Consider the following 23,529-nt stretch of genomic DNA (forward strand, 5'->3'; position numbering starts at 1 on the left):
GTCCCCAATCTAGTTCGCCAATACATTACGTGGTGGTTGTATGTAGGGGTGGGAATTTCCGACACGACACGACACGACACGACACGAAGTTAGTGGGTTAGGGTCAGGTATTTCTGATACGAAGCACGAATATGACATGGACACGATAATATGAAAAGCTAAATAGGACGGGTTAGAGTTGAGAGAATTCTGACATGACACGAACACGACACGACACGAGAATTTATGAAATGACACGATAACCCGACACGAAGTTAGTGGGTTCGGGTCGGCTATTCCTAATACGAAATACGAATATGACACGACACGACACGATAATACAAAAAGTTAAATAAGTCGGATTAGGATTGAGAGAATTTTAACAAGAATACGAGATGACATGATACGAACACGATACGACATGATGCGAACCCGTAGTTGTATGGACCGTCCACATTTGACTCTAAAAATTGTTTGTTACATGACAAAACGTGTAGAAAGTAGGCCCCAAAAATTATGTGTTGGAGAATTATTCGGTAAAGAATAAAAAGGTTGTTGGCAAAGTGCGCGCTTTACTTGATGTCTGAAAGTCCTGAACTCATAATTCCACATTGATTTTGGTTAATTCAATGGTCTTCCATAACCCATAAATTAACCACGCGGGATCAAGTGGGTTTTAAGTGGGAGAGATGAAATTATAAGGGAATGTTTGGGAGCCATGGATATTTACTTATTCTGTATCGTGTGATTCGCATTTTAGATGTTTTGGAGCATGCAGTTTGTAGAGTAAAATTCTACGATGATACATTTGTGAAAAATAAACTGGAGAATATATGTGGAATTCAAGAATCATCTTCAGAAAATTCTCGGACTCTAATTGCATTTTTTAACACCACTTTATTATTAAATAAAAAACTTTATTCTGCAGATATTATCTAAGCATGCAGTTTCCCAAATTCTGATTAATTATATAATCTATGATAAAACCAAAATATTGTAGTAGTGCTCCACTCAAGTCTCCCACCTACTTTAGTGCGCCAAGCACCTAGAATAATCTGGCCGCGTGCACCGAGTCACGATGATATATACGGAGTATTTAATTAGCAAGTGGGATCATAGCGTCAGATGTACACTATACTCTTTTTTTTTTTTTTGAAAATGGTCAATATAATATATCAAAATCATATGGCATTACAGAAAATCATCAAAGATAAAGAAATGAACCGAAACTACCAAAATCTAGACATAGCCACCTATTGCAAATGCAGACCCGACGAAACGTCGGTACTTAAGAATTAGTCGCTGAAAAGGCAATAGATCGAGAATCTTACAAGAACACCCAGCTCAAACCTAGAAAGCACATATGAAATCTAGAGCACGGTTCCGCCATCCCAAAGAGCCACACTGGCGTGTTCAAGACCCATAGACCTGATACACAAGCTTACAACCATGCACAAAACACAGGATGTTATTTCAAGGCAAGCCTCCGCTGACACGGCGGGCTCTAGCCACGAGAAGCAGAACACCGGTAAGCTACAACCCCACCACCGAATCCTCGCAGCCACGGTGGGCAAGATAACAATCTGAGAAGCACAAAACCAACCAAACACATAGCCAAAACAACGATTCACCAACTAACACCTAAATTAAACTAGATTATTTGCCCACCAACCTAACTACACCAAATCTAGGGAACAACGCAAATCGGTACAAGCCGAACTAGGGAAATCAGTAAGTAGAAAAACCTTCGACAAAGTCGCCTCTAAAAACAGAAAAAAAACTAAAACTGAAGCTCTACTCTACCCTCCTACCTTTGTTATTAACCACACCGCTGCCACAACACACTGGCTTTGGAGAAGACAAAGGGGATAGGCAGGCTTGGAGCAACCCCACACCGTCGATCAAAAGAATGCCACCGGCACTAGAGAAAGCCCTCGCTGGAGCTCAACCGAACCTGAATCTATCCAAAAGGGGGCTTTTTTGTTGAGTACGCTATACTCTCGAGCATGCACGCCAAATAAGAGAAGGGAAAATTAGCCATAAGGATGGTAAAATAGTTTTCATTTAGAAGAAGGGTGCCAACAAAATAATTTTCAATAGAGGTCCTTCAGCTTTTTGAGTTTTTTAGCCATAAGGCCAAAACATGTTTAGGTACTTTTATAGGGTTTTAGGTAGCACTTTCCTATTATAGGATTTTAGTGATTTAGGCACTTTCATAGGGTACCCTAGGGTTTTAGGCACTTTCATATATAGGGTACCCTAGGATTTTAGGTACTTTCATAGAGCATATTTGTCCTTATATTTGATTGCAAAATGTGCTTGTCCATTGTTTCTAGTTCTTCAGCTAAAGCCGATCAAATATTATGCCATGGCTAGTACTTGTTGCAAGATTACGTGGTTATCCACTTTGCTCAAAGACTCTGGTATTCACATCCAGCCATCCTTTATTGCGACAATCAGGTTGCCCTCCATATCGCCGCTAATCCTATTTTTCATGAACGAACCAAACATATATATTGAGCTTGATTGCCATCTCATTCATGAGAATCTTCAAGCTGGTCTTGTTCACACTTGTCTTTTTGCCTTCACAACAATAACTAGCTGATGTTTTTACTAAGCCTCTTGGAGCATCTCATCAGTTTAAGACTTTGATTTTCATGTTGGGTGTTAATTTTTTTTTTGGTCACACAATAGGATGTTAGTAAGTTAGATTACTGCGGCAGGAATATATTGCTCCATTAACTCGATCCTGACACCTGACACCTTAACACTTAAGTGCCCCATCACGACCACTTGGGCTAGAGCCCTAGGTCGATTACACTATCATGGAATCAAGGGATTATGACCCCCGAAATCACTCCACAATCACTCTAGAGTCAATACGCCTTAATCATAGGTGTTTGTTGATTCTTTGTAATGTATATAATTCTCTCTCCATTTTTCCTTTATGAAATTTATTGTAGGTTTGTAGGACTCGCGGTATGTAGTTGACGTGTAAATCTTCATGAGCTGGAGAGGTGTGATTAGTGAGGGGAAAGGAGGAGCAATCTTGTGGGGTGAGGGAAGAAGCGAGAGGTACAGAAGAGACAAAGGCAGCGCGTGTCCCTTGACTTTTCCGCGAGGGGGGGGGGGGGGGGGGGGGGGGGGGGGGGGGGGGTGGGATCTGATAGCTCTATCCAGAAGGATTGGGTGAGGTCACACTGAAAAGGATGTTCTCCTTTCTCAGAATCTATGCTCACTGTTACGAAAAATGCAATACGCTCGGATAATTCCAGAATGCAAATTCCATTACGATAGATGAACAAATAACAAATTACAAGTTGCATGTACATATTATGGAAATATAGAAATATGTAACATCAAACCGTGCCCTCAACCAGACTCCTTAAAACAGATTCACCGCCTCATCGTTGGGTGTTGGAGGTTAACCGACATTTGTCTCCCAGGATAGAACAGTTAGACCACAGCTATCGAAACACCACCGAAAAGCCGCCTTAGCGAACTGAATGCTACGTCTTTCTCTCTCTCTCTCACACAAGAACAATATCAGAGTGGATTTGTGTATACTTGAACTCGTGAGTGACTTCTGAAAACGAGATGCTGAATATATACACCTTAGGTAGCCCTTTGTAACAGTCTGGAATTCAATTTCATCCTTGAATGAGGAAAATCAATACACGAAACTGCTGAAATGAATTGGTGATATAATTCTGCCATAAATCATGCATAATGCGGCCAATAACTGGCCGAAAATTGCTGGAAATTAGAGGGTCTCGTCTAGATACAATGAACCCAAAAGAGGGACCTTTTGGTGCCTCGATGACCCTTCGTGTGCCCCAATTTCCATTCACTAATTTGGAAAATTTTCCAACAGTCTCCCACATAAATGAAATTGGCAGAGATCTGATGTAGAGTACAAAGTTGAATCAGGAGAGAGAGCACAACGGATAATCCATGTATAGGATAGGTAGCTTTTGGTTTTGAACCTTCCCTTGTGAAAGCCCATCGGGTTTAATAGCTGTCTAGTGAACGCGATGTCTTGAACTGTCCTTCCGTTGGTGTAATTAAACCGAGTCAACAAACTCCACACAGGAACTTCTCCTAACATAGTTCAGTTATCACTGTTGGGTTAATTTTGGCCATAACACCCCCGCCTGGTTCTGCAAGTAGAGGTGTCAAATGGGCCGTGCTGTGCTGGCACAGCCAGTTTAACTTCGTTCTGTGCTGTGCCGGTCCGTTTACTGTATTTACTTAAATCATGTCTTGTAGTGCCGTGCCGTTTGTCAATTGTGTCGTGCCGTGCCTGCCCGTTTACTTAAATTGTGTCATGTCGTGCTGTGCCATTTGCCAATCGTGTCGTGTCGTGTCGTGCCGGCCCATTTTTTTAAATCGTGTCGTGTCGTGTCGTTTTCAATCGTGTCGTGTTGTGCCGGCCCGTGTTCTTAAATCATGTCGTGCCGTGCCGTTTTCAATCATGTCAAAATGTGCCGGCCTGTTTACTTAATCGTGTCATGTCGGATTGGGCCGTGCCGTTTTAGTCTGCCCTAACATGTGTGGGTTGACTTAAAGCATAACTAATCTTGCATCAGACATGCAACCATTGTATACATTTGGTTTTTTGGCATATTGGAAACTCAGCGACATTGGGCAAGGATAGAGATCCTTGCATTCGCTGTATCCTCATAAAAAACAAGGGATGAGTGTGCATGTGTTTGACTCATTTGAGAGAGAGAGAGAGAGAGAGAAAGAGAGAGAGAGAGAGAGAGAGAGCGCGAAGTTGCTATTCAACTTCGATTGCCCCTTCTTTTTCCTTTTTTTTCTTTGAACGTCCCCTCTTTTTCCTCGCTTTCCTAACTTCCTACTAGATAAATCTTAGACAACTTTTCAGTTAGTATACAAGCGAGTTTGGTAAAGGGCTCAATCAATTTGCACTTGCCCTTTCAATCCTTATTGTTGCACATTTGAATAGTTTGGGGTGTTTTCTTAAAGACGCTCTTACCGTTTTACACTCATGAGAATTATGTTAGGCAAAAGGTCTACTTTTAGTCTCAGTTTGAGAATATTGTAATCACTCTATAACTTGTAGAAGAGAAAAAGAAGAGGACAATTCACAATGAAAAGAGAAAGAATAACAATGGACAGCAGCATTTTCATTTACCAATTCTTCTAGATTAGATGGCACGCCAAAAAAATTTAACAATTAAAAAAATAACATATTACAACCCTTAATTAAAAAGGAATTATTGGTCTTAATGACGTAAAATTTAACAATTAAAAAAATAACATATTACAAATGGTCCTATTGTCCTAACTGCCCTTAATTAAAAAGAAATTCTTGGTCTTCCATCATTTGCTGTTTTTTCCCTTGGGACTCGGTAGCGGAGTGTTTGGATACTTAGATACATGTCGAACTCGAACACTTGTTAACATTTGGCTAATAGGCTCAGATAATTTGTGAGTTATAGACCACTTTTTGAAGGACCAATAAGCTACAACATTAGTTGCCAATTTGACCTTCAAATGTTGCCTTGCCTAAGTCCAACATATTTTACAAAACTTTATCATCATAGCCAAATAAATCTGGAAAGGGCCTGATTGGAACACACACATACATACCAGGTGGCTGCTGTATCTTTAACACACACACACACACACACACACACACACGCACGTGCTGGAACAAACACACACACCTGCACTTTTTTGAACCAAAAACGGAAAACCTGCCAAAACCCTCCAAACTTTGAACCAATAACCAACTAAAAACTGCACATTTTGAAACCAAATGGCTGTTGTATCTTTAACACACACACACACACACACCTGCTGGAACAAACACACACATGACACACCTGCACTTGGCTCAACCAAAAATCTGCCAAAACCCTCCTAACTTTGAACCAAAAACCTACCAAAACCCTCCAAACTTTGAACCAAAAACCAACTAAAAATTGCACATTTTGAAACTAGCATAAAATTGCCCCAAGAACAGCACCAGAAGAAGCAGCAGACATAGACACATATGCACCTGCACTTCACAGTAAAAGTGCAGCTTCTCTCAAACACACACAGAGCCCAGTTTTTCATCACTAAAAATTGCATATTTTGAAACCAGCAAACACACACACACACTTGGGACACTAAAACTTGCATTAAAAGACACCCACACACAGAGTTGTTCAAACTGCAGCAGCAGCATACAAAGTCATTTTGCTCAATTTTTGCTCAGTTTCTGCTCAGTCTAATAACAAATAAAAGCTTGAAGTATAACACCAATTTGGCTCAGATTATATCATCATAACCATGCTAAACACCGAAGGCTCAGATTATATCATCATAGCCACACTAAACACCAATTAGGCTCAGATTACATCTCATAGCCACACTTAACACCAATTTGGCTCAGATTATATCATCATAGCCACCCTAAACACCAAGGCTCAGATTATATCATCATAGCCACACTAAATCATCATAGCCACACTAAATACCAAGGCTCAAATTATATCATCATAGCCACACTAAACACCAAAGGTTCAGATCAGATTATATCATCATAGCACACACTTAGATATATAAAGAATAGCACTTGGATGCGGCAACATTAAGTTGCCATCATTTAAGTCCTATAATGCATTACTTGAGGGCCGCCCAAGTTATTTTTTAAAAATCGGAACCATCTAACTTTTTATGTGGGAGGGATCAGATCATTCATGCCAATAATCAAGTACAATGCTTATTGCTACATACTTGATCGGACGTAAACAAAATTCAGTCAAACAATGAATTAGTGTGCCGATGAAAGAGCTTTCAAAATTCGACGCACGAAAAAACAGGATCCCATGATTAAAACACTAAGCACAACAAAATGAACGCATTAAATGGTATCGATCGTCATGATTGCGTTGCGATTGTGTGGCTACTGCTTGATGGCCTCGTTTTATGTAATAGAGCTACATATTGTATACTAATTTTTCAAATCTATAACACAAGTTAATTAGTTGCATAGTGGTTTGTTTGTGTATGAAAGAACCTAATTAAGGACTTGCGTTCAAGTCCTAGTCTGGTCAACACCTTTTTATTTATTTATTTTCCTTATTTCTACTATGTATTTTGTTTTCTTTTTTGTTTGACACTTTTTTTTCTTATTTCTTGTTAGATTTAAGGTAAATAATATATGACTCTTGCATATTTCAAATCTTGTTTTTCTTTTTTCTTATTTCTTTTTTTAAGAAATTGTTTTTTCTTAAAATTAAATATCTTAGTTGTTTAACATTAAAAAAGGTAAACAAATATTTTTTACCGAATAAAAATTGTTTAATTTTTTTAAATTAAAAAAAAGCCATTTGGCTTATTTAATTTTTTTTTGTTTTTTCATGGCTCGTGTCATGCCCTTTCGTGCCCATGTTGTGCCGGGTCGTGCCCGTGCCCGTGCCCGTCCCTTGCTAGAACAGTGCCGTGCCATTCCTGTTCACTTTCTGTGCCCGTGCCCGTGTCGTGCCAGTCTACGACCATGTTGTGCCGTGCTGTGCTAGGCCAACTTTCGTGTCGTGCCCGTGCTCTGCCGCCCACTTCCGTGCCCGTGCCGTGCCCTGGGCCCACTAAAACCGTGCCTGTGACGTGCCGTGCCGCCCCGTGCCCGTGCCGGCACGGCCTATTTGACACCTATATCTACAAGTATTTTCTCGAGAATTTCGCGTTTCTAAATTCTCAAAGAAGCGGCTCGACTTCAAACTCACATAGGTGACCTCCTTATAAAAGGTATCCTACTATACCTCGCCCGGCAGTCCAGCGTATAGGAGTCATTAAGAGCCATGCTCAACCTTTTCCCATTGTAGGCATCACTGTTTCACACCATAAGAACGGGTAGGAGAGCTCGTCTCCTCTGTGATCGTTCTCTATCACTCGCAATTAGGTTGTCCCATTGAACCTAGATCTTGGGATCTCCAGTTAACTAGGTTGGGTTTTCCTTCACGGTCACGTGAGCGTAGTAGGCTTAAGCCCCATTCCCATCGATGTCAACTTAACTGGTTCTCTATTTAACCCTTTGGTTAGCAGATCCGCAATGTTGTCCTTCGACTTGACATAGTCAAGAGTGACAACCCCACTAGAGAGTAGTTGTCTAATGGTATTGTGTCTTCGACAGATATGTTTAGACTTACCATTGTACATATTACTCTATGCCCTTCCAATCGTAGATTGACTATCACAATGTATGCAGATTGCTGGCACGGGTTTTGGCCTCCTTGGAATATCTTCTACGAAATGGCATAGCCACTCTGCCTCTTCAGTTGTTTTATTAAGAGTGATAAACTCTGATTCCATCGTAGAGCATGCAATGCACATCTGTTTCAAAGATTTCCAAAAGACTACTGCACCACGCAGTGCAAAGACATGTCCATTCATGGATTCAGAGTCTTTTATGTCTGAAATCTAGTTCACATCAGAGTGCCCTTCTAGTATCGCCGGATATCTATTATAGTGCAGTCCCAAATCATGAGTGTAAGTAGCAAAGTACTCTGATTATCACATTCCAGTGACCATGCCCTAGATACTCATGTACCTACTCAGTCTACTGACTGAGTAAGCTATGTTAGGCCTTGTACAGCTCATCAAGTACATCAAACTCCCAATTATCCGAGAATACTCTAGTTGAGCAACTCATTCCCCCACATTCTTGGATAAATGGAGTTGTACATCCATAAGAGTATTCGTTATCTCCTTATCAGACTTGTTGAATCTCTCAAGAATCTTATCAATGTAATGAGATTGAGACAAGGCAAGTTCGTCAGATGTTCTGGTGATCTTGACACCAAGTATCACATCTACTAGGCCCATATTCTTCATGTCAAACTTTGAATTCAACATCTTTTTGGTAGACTTGATAACTTTATCATTGTTACCAACAATAAACATGTCATCAACGTAGAGACACAAAATAATGTAGCCTTCATTTGTGTCTTTGACATATACACAATTGTCACATTCATTAATTTTGAAACCACTTGACAACATGGCATTGTTAAATTTCTCATGCCATTGTTTCGGTACTTGCTTTAGACCATACAGAGATTTAACCAGCTTATAGACTTTCCCCTCTTGCCCTGGCGCTGAAAACGGTTGTTCTATGTAGATCTCTTCATCTAAATCACCATTCAGGAAAGCTGTCTTGACATCCATCTGATGTATCTCAAGATTTCACAATGCTGCGATGGCGATTATCATCCGAATGGAAGTAATCCTCGAGACTGGTGAGTAAGTATTAAAGTAATCTAGGCCTTGTTTTTGTCGGTATCCTTTGATAAGAAGCCTAGCTTTGTACTTGTCAATTGACCCATTTGTTTTCATCTTCCTCTTGAAGATCCATTTGTAGCCCAAAGGCCTACTGCCCGGTGGAAGATCCAGCAGTTCCCATGTATGGTTCTGCAAAATGGAGTCAATCTCACTCTTGATAGCCTCCTTCCACAAAGGACCCTCAGGAGAGCTTACAGCTTCCTTAAAAGTTTGAGGCTCACTTTCTAACAGATACGTCAGAAAGTCTGGACCAAAAGATGTAGAAGTTCTAGCCCTTTTGCTACGTCTTGGCTCGAATTCAACTTTTTCCTCTTGGTCATGACTACTTTCACTAGTAGTCCTCAAAGTACGCTTAGCCGAACTGGACTCTCCAATGGATCTATAATTAAATATGTGTTCAAAAAACGTCGCATTCCTGGATTCCAAGAGAGACTTCTTGTGAATATCGGGTATGGCAGATTCATACACAAGAAACCGATAAGCACTACTACCTTCTGCATAACCGATGCACACACAATCAATGATTTTTGGACCAATCTTCTCCTTCTTAGGTGGAGGTATGGCCACCTTTGCGAGACACCCCCACATTCGTAAGTAATTGTAGGTAGGCTTCCTACCCTTAAACAATTCATATGGGGTTTTATCAACTTTCTTGTGAGGGACCTTGTTGAGGATATAATTAGTAGTGAGAATCGCATCTCCCCAAATGTTCTAAGGTAGCCCAGAATTGATCAACATAGCGTTCATCATATCCTTCAAAGTACGATTTTTGCGCTCAGCAATCCCATTAGACTGTGGTGAGTAAGGCACAGTGGTCTGGTAAATAATCCCGTGTTGGGCACAGAATCCACCATAAGGTGATTCATACTCACCACCTCAATCACTTCTCAATGCATTGATCTTCTTGCTAAGTTATGTCTTGACTTCATTCTTGTAAATAATGAATTTTTGCAGGGCTTCATCTTTACTCTTTAGCAAGTATACATAGCAAAACTTGGTGCAATCATCGATAAACGTGGTGAAGTACTTGTTGCCTGCCCGTGATTGAACGTATTTCAAATCACATACACCTGTATGGATTAGATCCAACGGTTCAGTGTTTCTTTCTATCGCTTTGAAAGAAGATCTTGTCATTTTGGCCTCTACACAAGTTTCACACCTGTGCTTCTTATCAATTTGGAAAGCTGGAATATGATCCAGGTTAATCATTCTACGCAGAGAATCATAATTAAGATGACCTAGTCTACCATGCCATAAGACTCAAGCACATACGCAACTAGGGATTTCATTTTATTCTCATAGGGAATTTAGTCATTACATTCATTTTGAACAGACCATCACCCATATAACCTTTCCCTACATACATTCCAGCCTTAGTCAGAGTAACCCTATTATCAGCCTCGAAAACCAGACAAAAACCGTGCTTGCTCAACAGAGAACCAGACACCAAATGCTTGCGAATATCTGGCACGAACAGGACATTATTCAAAGTTAACTCTTTTCCCAAAGTCATCTTCAGGACCACTTTCCCCTGCCCTGCAACATCCGAGGTAGCTGAATTCTCCATAAACAACTTCTCACCATTAGCAACCGGCTCGAGGTAGTGAACAACTTCCTGTCGCAACAGATATGGCGTGTAGCCCTAGTGTCTATCCACCATTTCTGTGGATTTGAACCCACCATGCTCACTTCAGATACCATAGCCGAGAGGTTGATAACAGACATTCCTGCCTCCACTTGTGCCTGAGCACAAGGGTTTGGTGGCTTCGTACACTCCGAAGATTTGTGCCCAAACTTATTACAGTTAAAGCATTTATCTTGAAACTTCTCTCTCTATTTCGTGGCAACACCACCTCTCAGTCCCAGATCGACACTTTTGTCCTTCTGTTTACCAGCTTGCTTGTCAGACCGGTTGTCAGTACCCTTGTCATTCTGGTTCCTCTTCGTGCCCGAAGACTGACCATGCTCCACCACATTTGCCTTGGCCATGTAAGAGGACTTGAAACTCTTGTCCATATCCCAATTCTCCTCTTCAATACGGAGCTTGAAGTAAAGAGCCTCCAAAGTCATCTCCTTATTTTTGAACATGAGATAGCTCTTGAATTCTTTCCATGCTAGAGGCAGCTTATGGATGACAGTAGCCACCTGGAATGCTTCACTCAGAATCATCCCTTTAGTCCTGATCTCATTGAGCAAGAGCTGCAGCTCTTGGACTTAGACCCCCATAGATTTGGAGTCCACCATCATGTAATCAAGGAATCGGCCCACAATGAACTTTTTGGACACATCACCCTCGATCTTGTACTTCATGTCTAAGGAATCCCACAGTTCCTTAGCTGACTGAGCCTCGTCATACACAGAATATAGCGAATTGTTCAGAGCATTCAGGATATAATTCTTGCACATGTAGTCATGCTTTTTCCATCTGGCCACATCAATTTGCTTCTGGGTGTCGGGGTCGTTCTCATCAATAATAGGTGCTTCCTCAACAAGCCACTTTGCCAAGTTCAAAGTGGTGAGATAAAATAACATCTTTTGTTGCCATCTCTTGAAATCAACCCCGACAAACTTGCTTGGCCTCTCCACATGAGACAGTTGGCCAGAGGGAATCCCAAGAGCAAGAGCAATAGGAGCAGGAGTTGAAACATCACCATTCCCACTTCCACTGACATTTCCAGTGTCTTTGCTAGTGATGGTAGTTTTCCCTTGCTTAGTTGTCATGTTTTCCTGAAATTAGGAACAACCACATATAAGACAACAAATCTCAATCTCAAAAAGACAAGCTATAGATTAACAATCTATTAAACAAGCTAAGTCTGACATCCCCCACAATACTACGCACCCCGGAGGTCCCAAAGTGCGTGCCCCTTGGTGGGGGTCTTAGGGGGCAGTGCCCCCGGACAGGAGTCTGAGGGCTGGCCCTCAATGGGGATTGACCTGACCGGTCAGGTTGAGGGGGTTCGGGGGCAGCGCCCCCAAAAGGTAAACGGTATACACAATCTGTTATGTGCAGGACTGTGACTGTCCGACTTCTCCTTACTCGAATAGACTAATTTGTGTACTGGCCATACAAGGCCGCGTGCTATGATTGAGTGAAACAACCCTTCCACTAGGATGCTTAATCCAGACATATCACAAATAGCCTTAACCCGCCTTCCATTGGCTGTCCATAAGGCCAGACACACAAACTGCTTCCATCGAGCATATCACAAACATAACAGATTATGGCAAAGCAGTGTCACGGTAGAAATCGAGTAGATTGCTCCAGAGGCCCATCCATCCATCAATCTTAGGCATAATCGCGCACGACCAGCCAAGGCCGTAGCCATCCTGTTTACCAACAAACCATGATCGAGTTGCACACGACTGATCTAGCCAAAGCTTTTCTGTTACCAACTTGATCCAGTCGCGCACGACTGATCTGGCCGAAGTCGAACAGGTTATAAATATTTCTTATCCCGCTGGGCAAACACCGAGTAATCAATGTACTGCAAAACAAATTACTCCTATGGTCTGGATATATCTATCACATCCTGTCATGAAACTAATATGCACAAGATTGTTATAACCAACAGAATATGTGGTTTGGAATACTGATTTCCGAAAGCAAAATTGTTTTAAGCTTGTTGCGAAAAATGCGATACGCTCGAATAATTCCAGAATGCAAATTCCATTACGATAGATGAACAAATAACAGATTAGAAGTTGCATGTACAGAATATGGAAATACAGAAATATGTAACACTGAACCGAGCCCTCAATCAGTCTCCTTAAAACAGATTCATCGCCTCACCGTTGGGTGTTGGAGGTTGACTGGCGTCTATCTCCCAGGATAGAATGGTTAGACCATAGCTGTCGAAACACCATCGGAAAGCCGCCTTGGCGAACTGAATGCTACGTCTTTCTTTCTTTCTCACACAAGAACAATATCAGAGTGGATTTGTGTATACTTGAACTCGTGAGTGACTTCTGAAAACGAGATGCTGAATATATACACCTTAGGTAGCCCTTTGTAACAATCAAGAATTCAATTTTAGCCTTGAATGCATGGCCTTGAATGAGGAAAATCAATACGAAACTGCTGAAATGAATTGGTGATACAATTCTGCCATAAACCATGCATAATGGGGCAAATAACTGGCTGAAAACTGCTGGAAATTAGAGGGTCTTGTCCAGATACAATGAACCCAAAAGAGGGACCCTTCAGTTGCCTCAATAACCTTCTGTGTGCCCCAATTTCCATTCATTAATCAGAAAATTTTTCGAACACTCACCACTTTCTCTCTCTAGAAAAAGTTGTCTGTGTCAAATCTGAGAGAATGTCGGGGGTATTTATAGGGCACCTAGGCCTTGGTCAGGCTCAAGGTAGCACTCCATAAAATCTCGACACGTATCCCTCCTGTACCTCCAGGTTGCAGAGGAGACATCACCGCTCGCGGGTCATCCCTGCAGGCACGATCGCTTCTCGCGATGAGACCTCTTTTGCAAGCCACCAAGCCACAAAATCCTCTCCAATTCCCGCAGGAGCAAGGTTGCGACCCACGGCGTTCGTTTTGTCTCGGAGTCCCCCCTCTGGCCCTGCCTTACGGCCAAAGGAGGAATCTTTACGGCCAAAGGAGGAATCTTTACGCTCTTAACGAAATCCTTTTTACGACCTTGGAGTCTCACGACTAGCGCGGCTACCACCACGATGGCTCTCGTGAAGGCCTTTCGTCTTTCCGCAGGACCCACTGCGCCTCGCAGACCCGCTTGCGATGGCACGGGACCTCTTCCGCGGGGACCTCCTGCCACGCATCGGTCCCTTGTTTCCTGTCGTATATGCTTCCCCATGATTGGGTAGTCAAAGGTCTCCTTTTAGTCAAAAGTTTGGCTATTATCCTCTTGCCTCTGGCCATGCATCCGATGCCGGTTGGCTGGTCAGAAGGTCTTCTTTGGATAGACAGTCGATACTTTGACCGACCCTACATTTATCAGATAGGAAGGCATCGAACTGCATTGCAACACATATATGATAAACCCAGTCCACACGCTATCACTCAATATTATAATGACAAGATGATACGTATCGACCAAAATAATCGAAGTGGAGAAAATAGAAGCTCGAGTAAAGCATAACAATTATGTTGTTGCGGACCTGAATTCAGCATAAAATTAAGTCTTCAAGGGATAAAAAAGAAATTTGTTAAACAAGGGTAAAAGAAGGGTAATGATTCCATTAGAACCCTACACAAGTTCAGTTTAGTCAAGCCGTGCCCAGCTAGCCATGGATTTTTTCAATCTGATTTGATAGGGTAATTAAAAAGCTTGAAAATTGTAAGAGCACTCATGCCAATCCCAGACTTCCACTACCTAATAAACTTTGTAAACGTACACTTTCCATATACTCCAAGTCAAGCACTAAGTGCACTCTTCTCTTCCCAAGTCAAGCATGACGAACACTTCAATAGGTGTCTGAAAAACCTTCCCTAATTCAGGCTTGAATTTTCCTAATTTTATGGGATTTGAATAAAAACTTTATATTCGCTCGAAATTAAACATTTCTACCCTTTCGCAGACAAGAGATTGAAGTTCCATAAGCATTTTTTTTTCCAAATTTCACGCGTAAAAAGTACAATACAAACAAGAGTCATTGTAGATGTTTTCTAGATTGCGGATTTAGTTGCTCCAATATACGATGTTGTAGATACTTAACCCCACTGCTAGTAAATCCTGACTCCGCCCCTGCCCAGAACATGCCCTTGCAGTCGTGATTCGATCTTGTGTCTACTTTCATTCATTCATCCATTTCAAATTTACCAGTTTTTTCTGACACGCATTTCTATCCTCCTCGTTGTCACGTACACCCGCCTATCACATATTGTTGAAGAATGTAGGGACCTACGTCTCTTTCCTCCGGCAGATCAAGTCGTCTCTGCCATAAAACTTGCATTTGAATGCATGAGGCTTTAGTCCGAAATCTCGGCCATCCATGAACCAAGTTTCTTAAGACCTATCAGGATTTAATTTCTAACAGTACCCTCTAACCTATTGGTTGAAATTGTGTGGATTCTATCACAAAATAATGTCATGCTTATCAAAAAGTGTATTGCAAGGATGAACAAAATTGCACTTGAGCTATCAGCTCAAAAGTAGCCTCGAGCAGTTAATTTCTTACGGCAACTTCAATATGGAATACTAATTTTTCCTAAAAAGCTACTCTTAGTGGAGGAAATTTTCAGTGCCGGGTGGGCACGGCCACGTGGTGCCCGTGTGCACATCTCGGCCATCCAAACGTGTTTTGGACAGTCCAGATTTGTTTGGGTTGATGGGGTGTTTTGGTAATTTTGCACTAAAAAATTACCCAAACAAATCTGGACCGTTCAAAACACGTTTGGACGGCCGAGATGTGCGCATAGGCACCACGTGGCCGTGCCCATACGGCACTGAAAAACTTATAGAGTCGTTGTATTACATCTGCTTCCGTAGGGGAAAAATTGAGCTAGTTATATTAGCATAACAGAATACGAGATTTTGAATCTTTTTGTAGATATTCCCACTTCCCGGGGTTCCATTTACACAATCGAAGCCTTTCTTTCAAAACTGGGCCAAAGTCCAGATCAAATTTAGCTGCAGGAAATCAGTATTACCAAAACCAACAGCAGTGGATGGAATGCGATTAAATGAGTGGCAGTGAGTGATATTTCCATCAAAGGAAATTTTAATTGATGAGAAAGAGCATTGCAGTACATCAAACAAGATAATTATCATTTAAGAGCATCCGATAACCAATAAGAAGGCCTAACCTTCCAAGAACAAATAGCAAAACCTCGCAAACCCAAAGTTACAAAGTTTATGCAACTACATTTGCCGATCTACGAATAAAAGGAAAATCGCAAATCCTAAACCAATCAACTTTTCGACTAATATCTTCGATGACAACTTCCATTATCCTTGGGCAAAATCTTTTGCTATCCAAATTTTGAATCAACTAGCGCAAGTCCCCTTCAACCATAAGTGCATCCAAACCCAACAACTTAGCAAGTTGTAAGCCGTTCCTGCACGCCATGACCTCTGCACACAGAACCAATGACACCCGCCCCAAATTGAATTGATCGGGAAGCCAATCCAACCTATTTGATTCGTCATCAGCTTCCCGATCCGACCATTCGTCATCAGACCACCATTGCCGCTAAAGGACCATCACCACCATCATTGTCGGAACCCAAAACGGTACCTCGATGGTGAAGCAGAAGCCGAGAAAAAGGAAAAAGAAAGAAAAACACAAACAAATTCCTCACCTCATACTCGTTTCCGAGTCTACGTGGCGTTGCCTCTATTTAACCACACGACATTATAACCGCAATGACAGATGATTTGCGAAAAAATTAATTGTACAGACATAACCAAATCAAATTTCTCACAACGGAAGTCGCAAATGTATCACTCGGTTTCCCATCGGAAATTTGAACGCGGGTGCGTATGCAAGTTCGGCCATTATCTCCACCCACTAATTTCTTCCAGCATTCATGTACCTGAACTTTTTTCCAAGTAACTTTTCAAAACCATTGAAGACCAACCTTTTTTCTTTCAGGTCCTACAGGTGTGATTCTCAGTTCTCTCATTTTACTGTTAATTCCAAAGTCTACAGGCAAATATAAAAATATGGGGACACTTACCCAAATGCAAGTGCCTATAAATTACAACATTTGATCACCATCAAATATAAAAACATGGAGCTTTTGCAGAAACTACGCTGCCCTGTTTCTGTAATTATTTTTGCTATACTTTTTTCCTCAACGGATAGTGCCTTTGGTTCGGTTGAAGAGGCTAATGCTCTCCTCAAGTGGAAAGAAACCCTTCAGAGTGCCGATAGTTCTGTGCTAACCACATGGATGCTGAATCAAAAAAATGGCTCCAGTTCAAGTGCCAGTAGCCCATGCAACTGGTTTGGGGTTTCTTGCAATGCTGAAGGAAGCGTCACCCGGTTGAACCTCACGAATTCAGGCGTGAACGGTACTCTCGAAACCTTTTCATTCCCGTCATTTCCTAATCTCGTTTATCTTGATCTAAGCATGAATGAACTCTCTGGTCCTATCCCACCTCAAATCAGTTCACTCCCGCTTGTTTACCTTGATTTGTCAATTAATAAGTTTTCTGGAAATATTCCACCAGAAATTGGCCTCTTAACAAATCTTGAAATACTCCATTTCCTAGAAAATCAATTGGAAGGCTCAATTCCTCGAGAGATAGGCCAGTTGAAGTCTCTTTCTGAGCTTGCTTTGTACACCAATTATCTTAGTGGTCCTATCCCTTCTTCTTTGGGCAATTTGAGCAACTTGGTTGCTCTATACCTATATGACAATCAACTTTCTGGCTCCATCCCTAAAGAAATAGGAAACCCCTCCAATCTTGAGCTGGTTTTCTTGGATAACAATAGACTAACTGGTCCCATTCCATCAACTTTTGGAAACTTGAGTCGCTTGACTGTGCTGCACCTGTTCCACAATGAACTTTCCGGCTCCATACCCAATGAAATAGGAAAGTTGAAAGGATTAGTCAGCCTAAGCTTCCACACCAACAATCTTAGTGGGTCAATTCCACCGTCCTTGGGTAATCTGACCTCCCTCCCTCTCCTCCATCTATACAAGAATCAACTTTCTGGTTCCATTCCCAAGGAATTTGGAAACTTGAAGTCTATTGTGGACTTAGAAATGAGCTATAACCACCTTAGAGGTTCCATTCCCGCTTCGTTTGGAAACTTGTCTAAATTAGCACAACTGTTCTTGAGTGTAAACAACCTTTCTGGTCCTATTCCACAAGAATTTTGCAATTTGAAAAACTTGGTCACTCTCCAACTGGACGGAAATCAATTTTCCGGCCATCTCCCAGATATTTTCCAAGGAGGGAAACTTCAAAATCTCAGCGTAGATGCCAACCAGTTAACGGGTCATATCCCTAAAAGTTTGAAAGACTGCTCAAGCCTAGTCAGAGTCCGCCTTGAAGGAAACCAACTAATTGGAAGCTTATCAGAAGATTTTGGGGTCTACCCACATCTCTACTACTTGGATCTAAGTCACAACAAGTTCTATGGTGAAATCTCTGAAAACTGGAGCAAGTGCCCGAAATTGCAATGCCTGCGGATGGCAGGGAACAATATCTCAGGCAGCATACCGCCGGAGTTTGGAGATTCAACCCAACTACATAGGCTTGATCTTTCTTCGAATAATTTGATAGGAGAGATTCCAAGTCAATTAGGGAAATTGAGTTCTTTATGGGAACTATATTTGAATGGCAACCATCTTTCCGGTGGTATACCAGGAGAAATCGGATTACTAACTGAACTAGAAAAGCTTGACCTGTCTAAAAACATGTTAAGTGGGCCAATAGCAGCTGGAAATCTAGAGAATTGCATCAAACTGAATTACCTGAACTTGAGCCACAACCATTTTAGCCAAGAAATCCCAGGTCATTTTGAAAAGATATTTCCTTTGAATGAAGTGGATCTCAGTCGAAATTCACTTACAGGGGAGATACCATCGGAGATCCAACGTTTCCAGAGTTTGGAGCTGTTAAACCTCTCCCACAACAATCTGTCTGGCTTAATTCCAAACGCTTTTGAAGACATGAATTGGTTGGTGCACATTGACATATCCTTCAATGAGTTGGAGGGCCCCATTCCCTTAAGCAAAGCCTTTATCAATGCTGCCATAGAGGGCCTCCAAGGGAACAAAGGCTTGTGCGGAAATGTCACAGGATTCCAGCCATGCAAAAATCATTTTCCAGTGAACCACCGGATGCTTGTTCTTGTAATCGTGCTCGCTCTTGGTGGAGCACTTTTACTTCTAGGTGCATTTGTCGGATTTTTATTCATTTCTGATCGAAGAAGGAGAAAATCACAAGCAGAAGATCCCTCCAAATATGAACATCTCTTCTCTATAGCAACCTACGATGGAAGAGCAATGTACAAGGATATCCTAAAAGCCACAAAGGATTTCGATGCCACGTGTTGCATTGGACAAGGAGGATATGGAACGGTCTACAAAGCAAAACTTGCATCAGCCAATACAGTGGCTGTGAAGAAGCTTCACCCCTTGTCTACTAAGGATGATTGTCGAGGTTTCTTGAACGAGATAAGGGCACTAACTGAAATCAGGCATCGCAACATAGTGAAGCTTAATGGGTTCTGTTCACATGCCAAGAACTCTTTCCTGGTTTATGAGTACGTAGAAAGGGGAAGCTTGGCTTCGATTTTAAGTAGAGACGAAGAAGCTAAACAATTGGATTGGCCAAAGAGGGTGAATATTATCAAAGGGGTTGCATATGCTTTGTCATACATGCACCATGATTGCACCCCACCAATTGTTCACCGTGACATATCGAGCAACAACATTTTGATTGATGAGGAGTATGAGGCTCGCGTTTCAGACTTCGGCACGGCTAAACTTTTGAAGTTGGATTCCTCCAATTGGAGTGCACTTGCAGGCACATATGGATATGTTGCACCAGGTAACCATTGCTTCATATATAGGGTAAAGTACATTTTGCAACCTTGCACTTTACGCTTGGTGTCATTTTGCTCCACACACTGTCAATTTTACTTTTCAAGACCTCACACTTTTGGTCAAATGTTGATGTCCCCTTCCCATTAGATTCCATTAGTTTTTGTTAGAGAACAATATTAATTCAGTGGTCCAAGATTTAAATATTTTTTTTTATCATTGAAGAATAGAATATAGCTACAACAATAAACATATGGACACTTTTGTTTAAAGACAGTGGATACAATCATTTATCCTTTTGAAATTAAAATGAAATTCACACTCCAGTTTCTTATATATGCACTTCAAAAATTGCATTTTTGTGTGCTTCGAAAACTGTTTTGTACCATATAAATTTTGAAACACTAAAACACATATTCAAAGAAAAAAGTGGCGTGAAATAATTGGTTTCTTTTTTTATGATCACTTTATTTGCAAAAATGAAAAATTGTCATAGTTAAGAAACTACCTTTTTATTTACCCAAAAAAGTATGGATATTTTTTTTTGCAAAAAGGGGAAAAAGTATGTTCAATTACTATCTATTGCAAAATGAGATAACACTAAGTGTAGAGTGTAGGGGTGCAAAGTGAAGCGAATCTAATAAAGCATATGTACATGATCACCTCTGTAATAGCCGACCCAATAAAAAGTCAAGTATACCTCCAATGTACCAACAGATAATAGATTCCAAAATTGGATACCTAACTTGCTTCCCCTCATTTTCTTCTCTATATTCCAATTTCATATACCTTCATATTGTTGACTTATGGCCTTTGTGGCTCCCATCCTCCTGTTGCTATGCAGTCCAAATGTGAAACTTAGCCGGATCTCACCATCACTCCATGTCCTTCAGCTACCAATAGTAATGCACTCCAAATGTGAAGCATATGTACATGATGTGCAATATGTCTAACGTTTTGCCTATAATACGGTTAAGCAATGTAAACAAAGAAAGTCTAGTGAGTTATGTAGGCATTTGGTTTTAGGGATCTATGCAGTTGGCAGGCTCTGGCTCCTTCATTGGTAGCTCCGCTCTCCTCCGCCGCTCCTGCAACAAGTTACTAGGGTTGGAACAACCTAGTAACCCTCCGACGGTCAAGTCAGTACTCAGGAGAGGGAAGGTGGGTTAGGGTAGAGAAACATAGCATACCTCTTTAGATTGGTATCTCTTCCCTTCTATAGACCTAGCTTGACTTGGTCCCCAAGTAAGCACGTGTAGGATACGCTCGGATAACCACTTCGGGTGATGTCACATATGACGCACCGGATAAGGCGGTTACGGAGCACGTGGACTGAGCTGGCTGCAATAATGGCTCTCGTGTCATAACCGTCTCCGCTCACATCATGATAACGTACGAGGCTCGGGGGCTCGGGCACACGAGGTTAAACCCTTGCTTCCAAATTGTTCAGCAGTCAAGGATCCCAGTCCCGCCCGGCGTACCGAGCGATATGGCGACAGGGTACCGAGGCGCTCGGGTGCCACACGGGGCCACACTCTGTGTAGGCCCACGAGGCCAACCTTGGTCGTGCTCGGTGGTAACCTGGTTCGGGAACTGTCCGAGCCCCATTTATGGGGCCACTACAAGTTACAAACTCCACTTGTAAAGCTTTGTTTTGTTTATAGTGAGAATGTTTTGATTCCTCCATGGATGTACCCGCTCTTAGGGCACGACACATGTTACAAGACCACACAAGGTCCTCCTTAAAAGAGCATACCTTTTGTATATTCGTACATGAACCGTATACTGCTTAACTAAAGTACAACTGCTTAGATTTTTCGAAAGACAGTGTTGCAAACTCAAATTGATCTCTCCTTTTGCAGAGCTTGCATACACAATGAAGATAACGGAAAAGTGTGATGTGTATAGTTTTGGAGTGTTAGCACTTGAAGTGATCAAGGGAAAGCATCCGGGAGATTTCATTTCCTCCCTGTCAACACCAGCTGTTGAAAATGTACAGCTGAGACACGTATTGGACCAACGCCCTTCAACCCCATCTCCTGAAGTTGAGGAGGTAGTGATGTGCATTGTGAAGTCGGCAATTGCATGCTTGCATTCCGATCCACAATTTAGACCAACCATGGGCATAGTTTCTAAACTGCTGTCTACAAGAACAATCCCTTAGAGCCGCAAATATTCATTCAAGGACGAGAGATAAAATCCCCTTTCCAGTTAGTATAAACCTAATGCTTTTTTTTACTTTATGTGGGCTCAATAGAACTTTGTATGGTTGCAATTTTTCCAATCCTAATTATGATAAAAGAGACAGGAAGCAAATTTGATGTGTTGTTATACTATGGGGCAAATGATGACAAAAGTGCGAGTAGTTTTTCCATTATGTTAATACCTTTATATCATATTAATTAGTACTCCATCTAAAACCCTCGCTAATACCCAATTAGTAATTGTTTTTGACTGTGTCATTCCGTGTCAAAAATATATTTATAAAACTTTGGAGTTAACTACTGCTCCGTAGAACAGTAGCTAAGACCGAATGCCAATCCGTAGCAGTGTTGTGAATCTCGTACCGTACCGGCCGGTACGTCCCGGATTTGTGAGATTCCGGTACCAGAAGCCTCCAATACCGTTCCGGTCTAAATATCGGGGCTTACCGGTCGGTACCGGACTTCTCGGAAAATACCGGACAAGACAAGGTTACCGGAAATTTCGGCCGGAATTCTGTAGATCTAAAATTTCGTTTTGCAACCAGGGAAAAAAAAAATCAGAAATTGTCCGCTGGAATGAGCGGCGGTTCGGAACGGCAACGGAACTCGTCGGTGGTGCTGGCTTGTACGGCAGTGGAGACCCAGTTGGTGTTGACTGTTGAGGAGTGGAGTTAACCGGTGGTGATGATGATACACGGCTGGGGTTGGAGAATGGAGGAGGTGGTGTGATGGTGGTTCGGTCCACGGTGGTGTGGAGCTATGGTCGTGATGGAGGAAACTGGCTGGTGGTGATGGCAGCGGGATGTGGTGGCGATTGGTGAAGATGCCGGCCTCTCTCTCTCTCTGCCGAAATGGGAGAGAGAGTTGGCTGGGAAAAGTAAAAGGAAGAAGGGGGTTTCAAAAAGGGTTGGGTTGGATTTAATTACATGGAGAGTTTTACATAGTGGGTAAAAATGAGTTGTCAAATGGAGAGGGTTTTAGGGAGGAAATTAAGGGATTTGTCACTCTTGTTGAAATTTTTTGAAGGATGGGAAAGGATTGGGTTGAAAAAAAATGCTCCAGTGCAACCCCATTTTTTTTAGCGCGCGAAATCTCTCATTGGATTCTCATTCACAAGCCTATTATGTGCAAAGTCATTTAAGATAGAAAAAAAGTTTTGTAACTAAGTAATATAGGACAAGAGGAAAACACAATGTTTTATAACTATACACCAAAGTCCCAACAGCAACAAACCAGGTTTGGATTTATTTATTTTGATCGTGAATTAGCAACAACATCTTATGACTTGTTTATACACTTGAAATGTTTGATTTTGGACTCAAAATGGTGAATTTTGTTGTCTTAATATAGGTATTTTATGATGAATTACATGGTAGGGAGATTTTTTTGAATTATAATTATATATAATTATTATATATATTACAATTACGGTAAATCCGAAACGGTACCCAGTATTTGACCGGTACCGGTACGTACCGTACCAGTAGAAAAATCGGTACCCTGGCCGGTACGGTATTCAGAACATTGATCCGTAGGGACAGTGAGACCGAGTTACTATAGTTTCGATTAATTTT

The 23,529-nt window shown here is 41.6% G+C and overlaps 1 protein-coding gene across 1 annotated transcript; it reads left to right on the forward strand.

Moving 5' to 3' along the window:
• The first annotated feature begins 15,942 nt into the window (after positions 1 to 15,942).
• On the forward strand, positions 15,943 to 22,122 carry LOC131322261 (MDIS1-interacting receptor like kinase 2-like). Its single transcript, XM_058353506.1, has 2 exons — positions 15,943 to 19,758; positions 21,614 to 22,122. The coding sequence occupies exons 1-2, from the start codon at positions 16,983 to 16,985 to the stop codon at positions 21,913 to 21,915; spliced, it is 3,078 nt and encodes a 1,025-aa protein (XP_058209489.1). The 5' UTR covers positions 15,943 to 16,982; the 3' UTR covers positions 21,916 to 22,122.
• The last annotated feature ends 1,407 nt before the right edge of the window (positions 22,123 to 23,529 follow it).

The sequence above is a fragment of the Rhododendron vialii genome, chromosome 4a (assembly GCF_030253575.1).
Source record: "Rhododendron vialii isolate Sample 1 chromosome 4a, ASM3025357v1".
NCBI lineage: Eukaryota > Viridiplantae > Streptophyta > Magnoliopsida > Ericales > Ericaceae > Rhododendron > Rhododendron vialii.

Excerpts from the sequence above, each read along its gene's own strand:
- LOC131322261 (XM_058353506.1), top strand. The coding sequence starts at position 16,983 with ATGGAGCTTTTGCAGAAACTACGCTGCCCTGTTTCTGTAATTATTTTT. Across the intron at positions 19,759-21,613 it reads ATATGGATATGTTGCACCAG|AGCTTGCATACACAATGAAG; the intron begins GTAACCATTGCT and ends CTCCTTTTGCAG.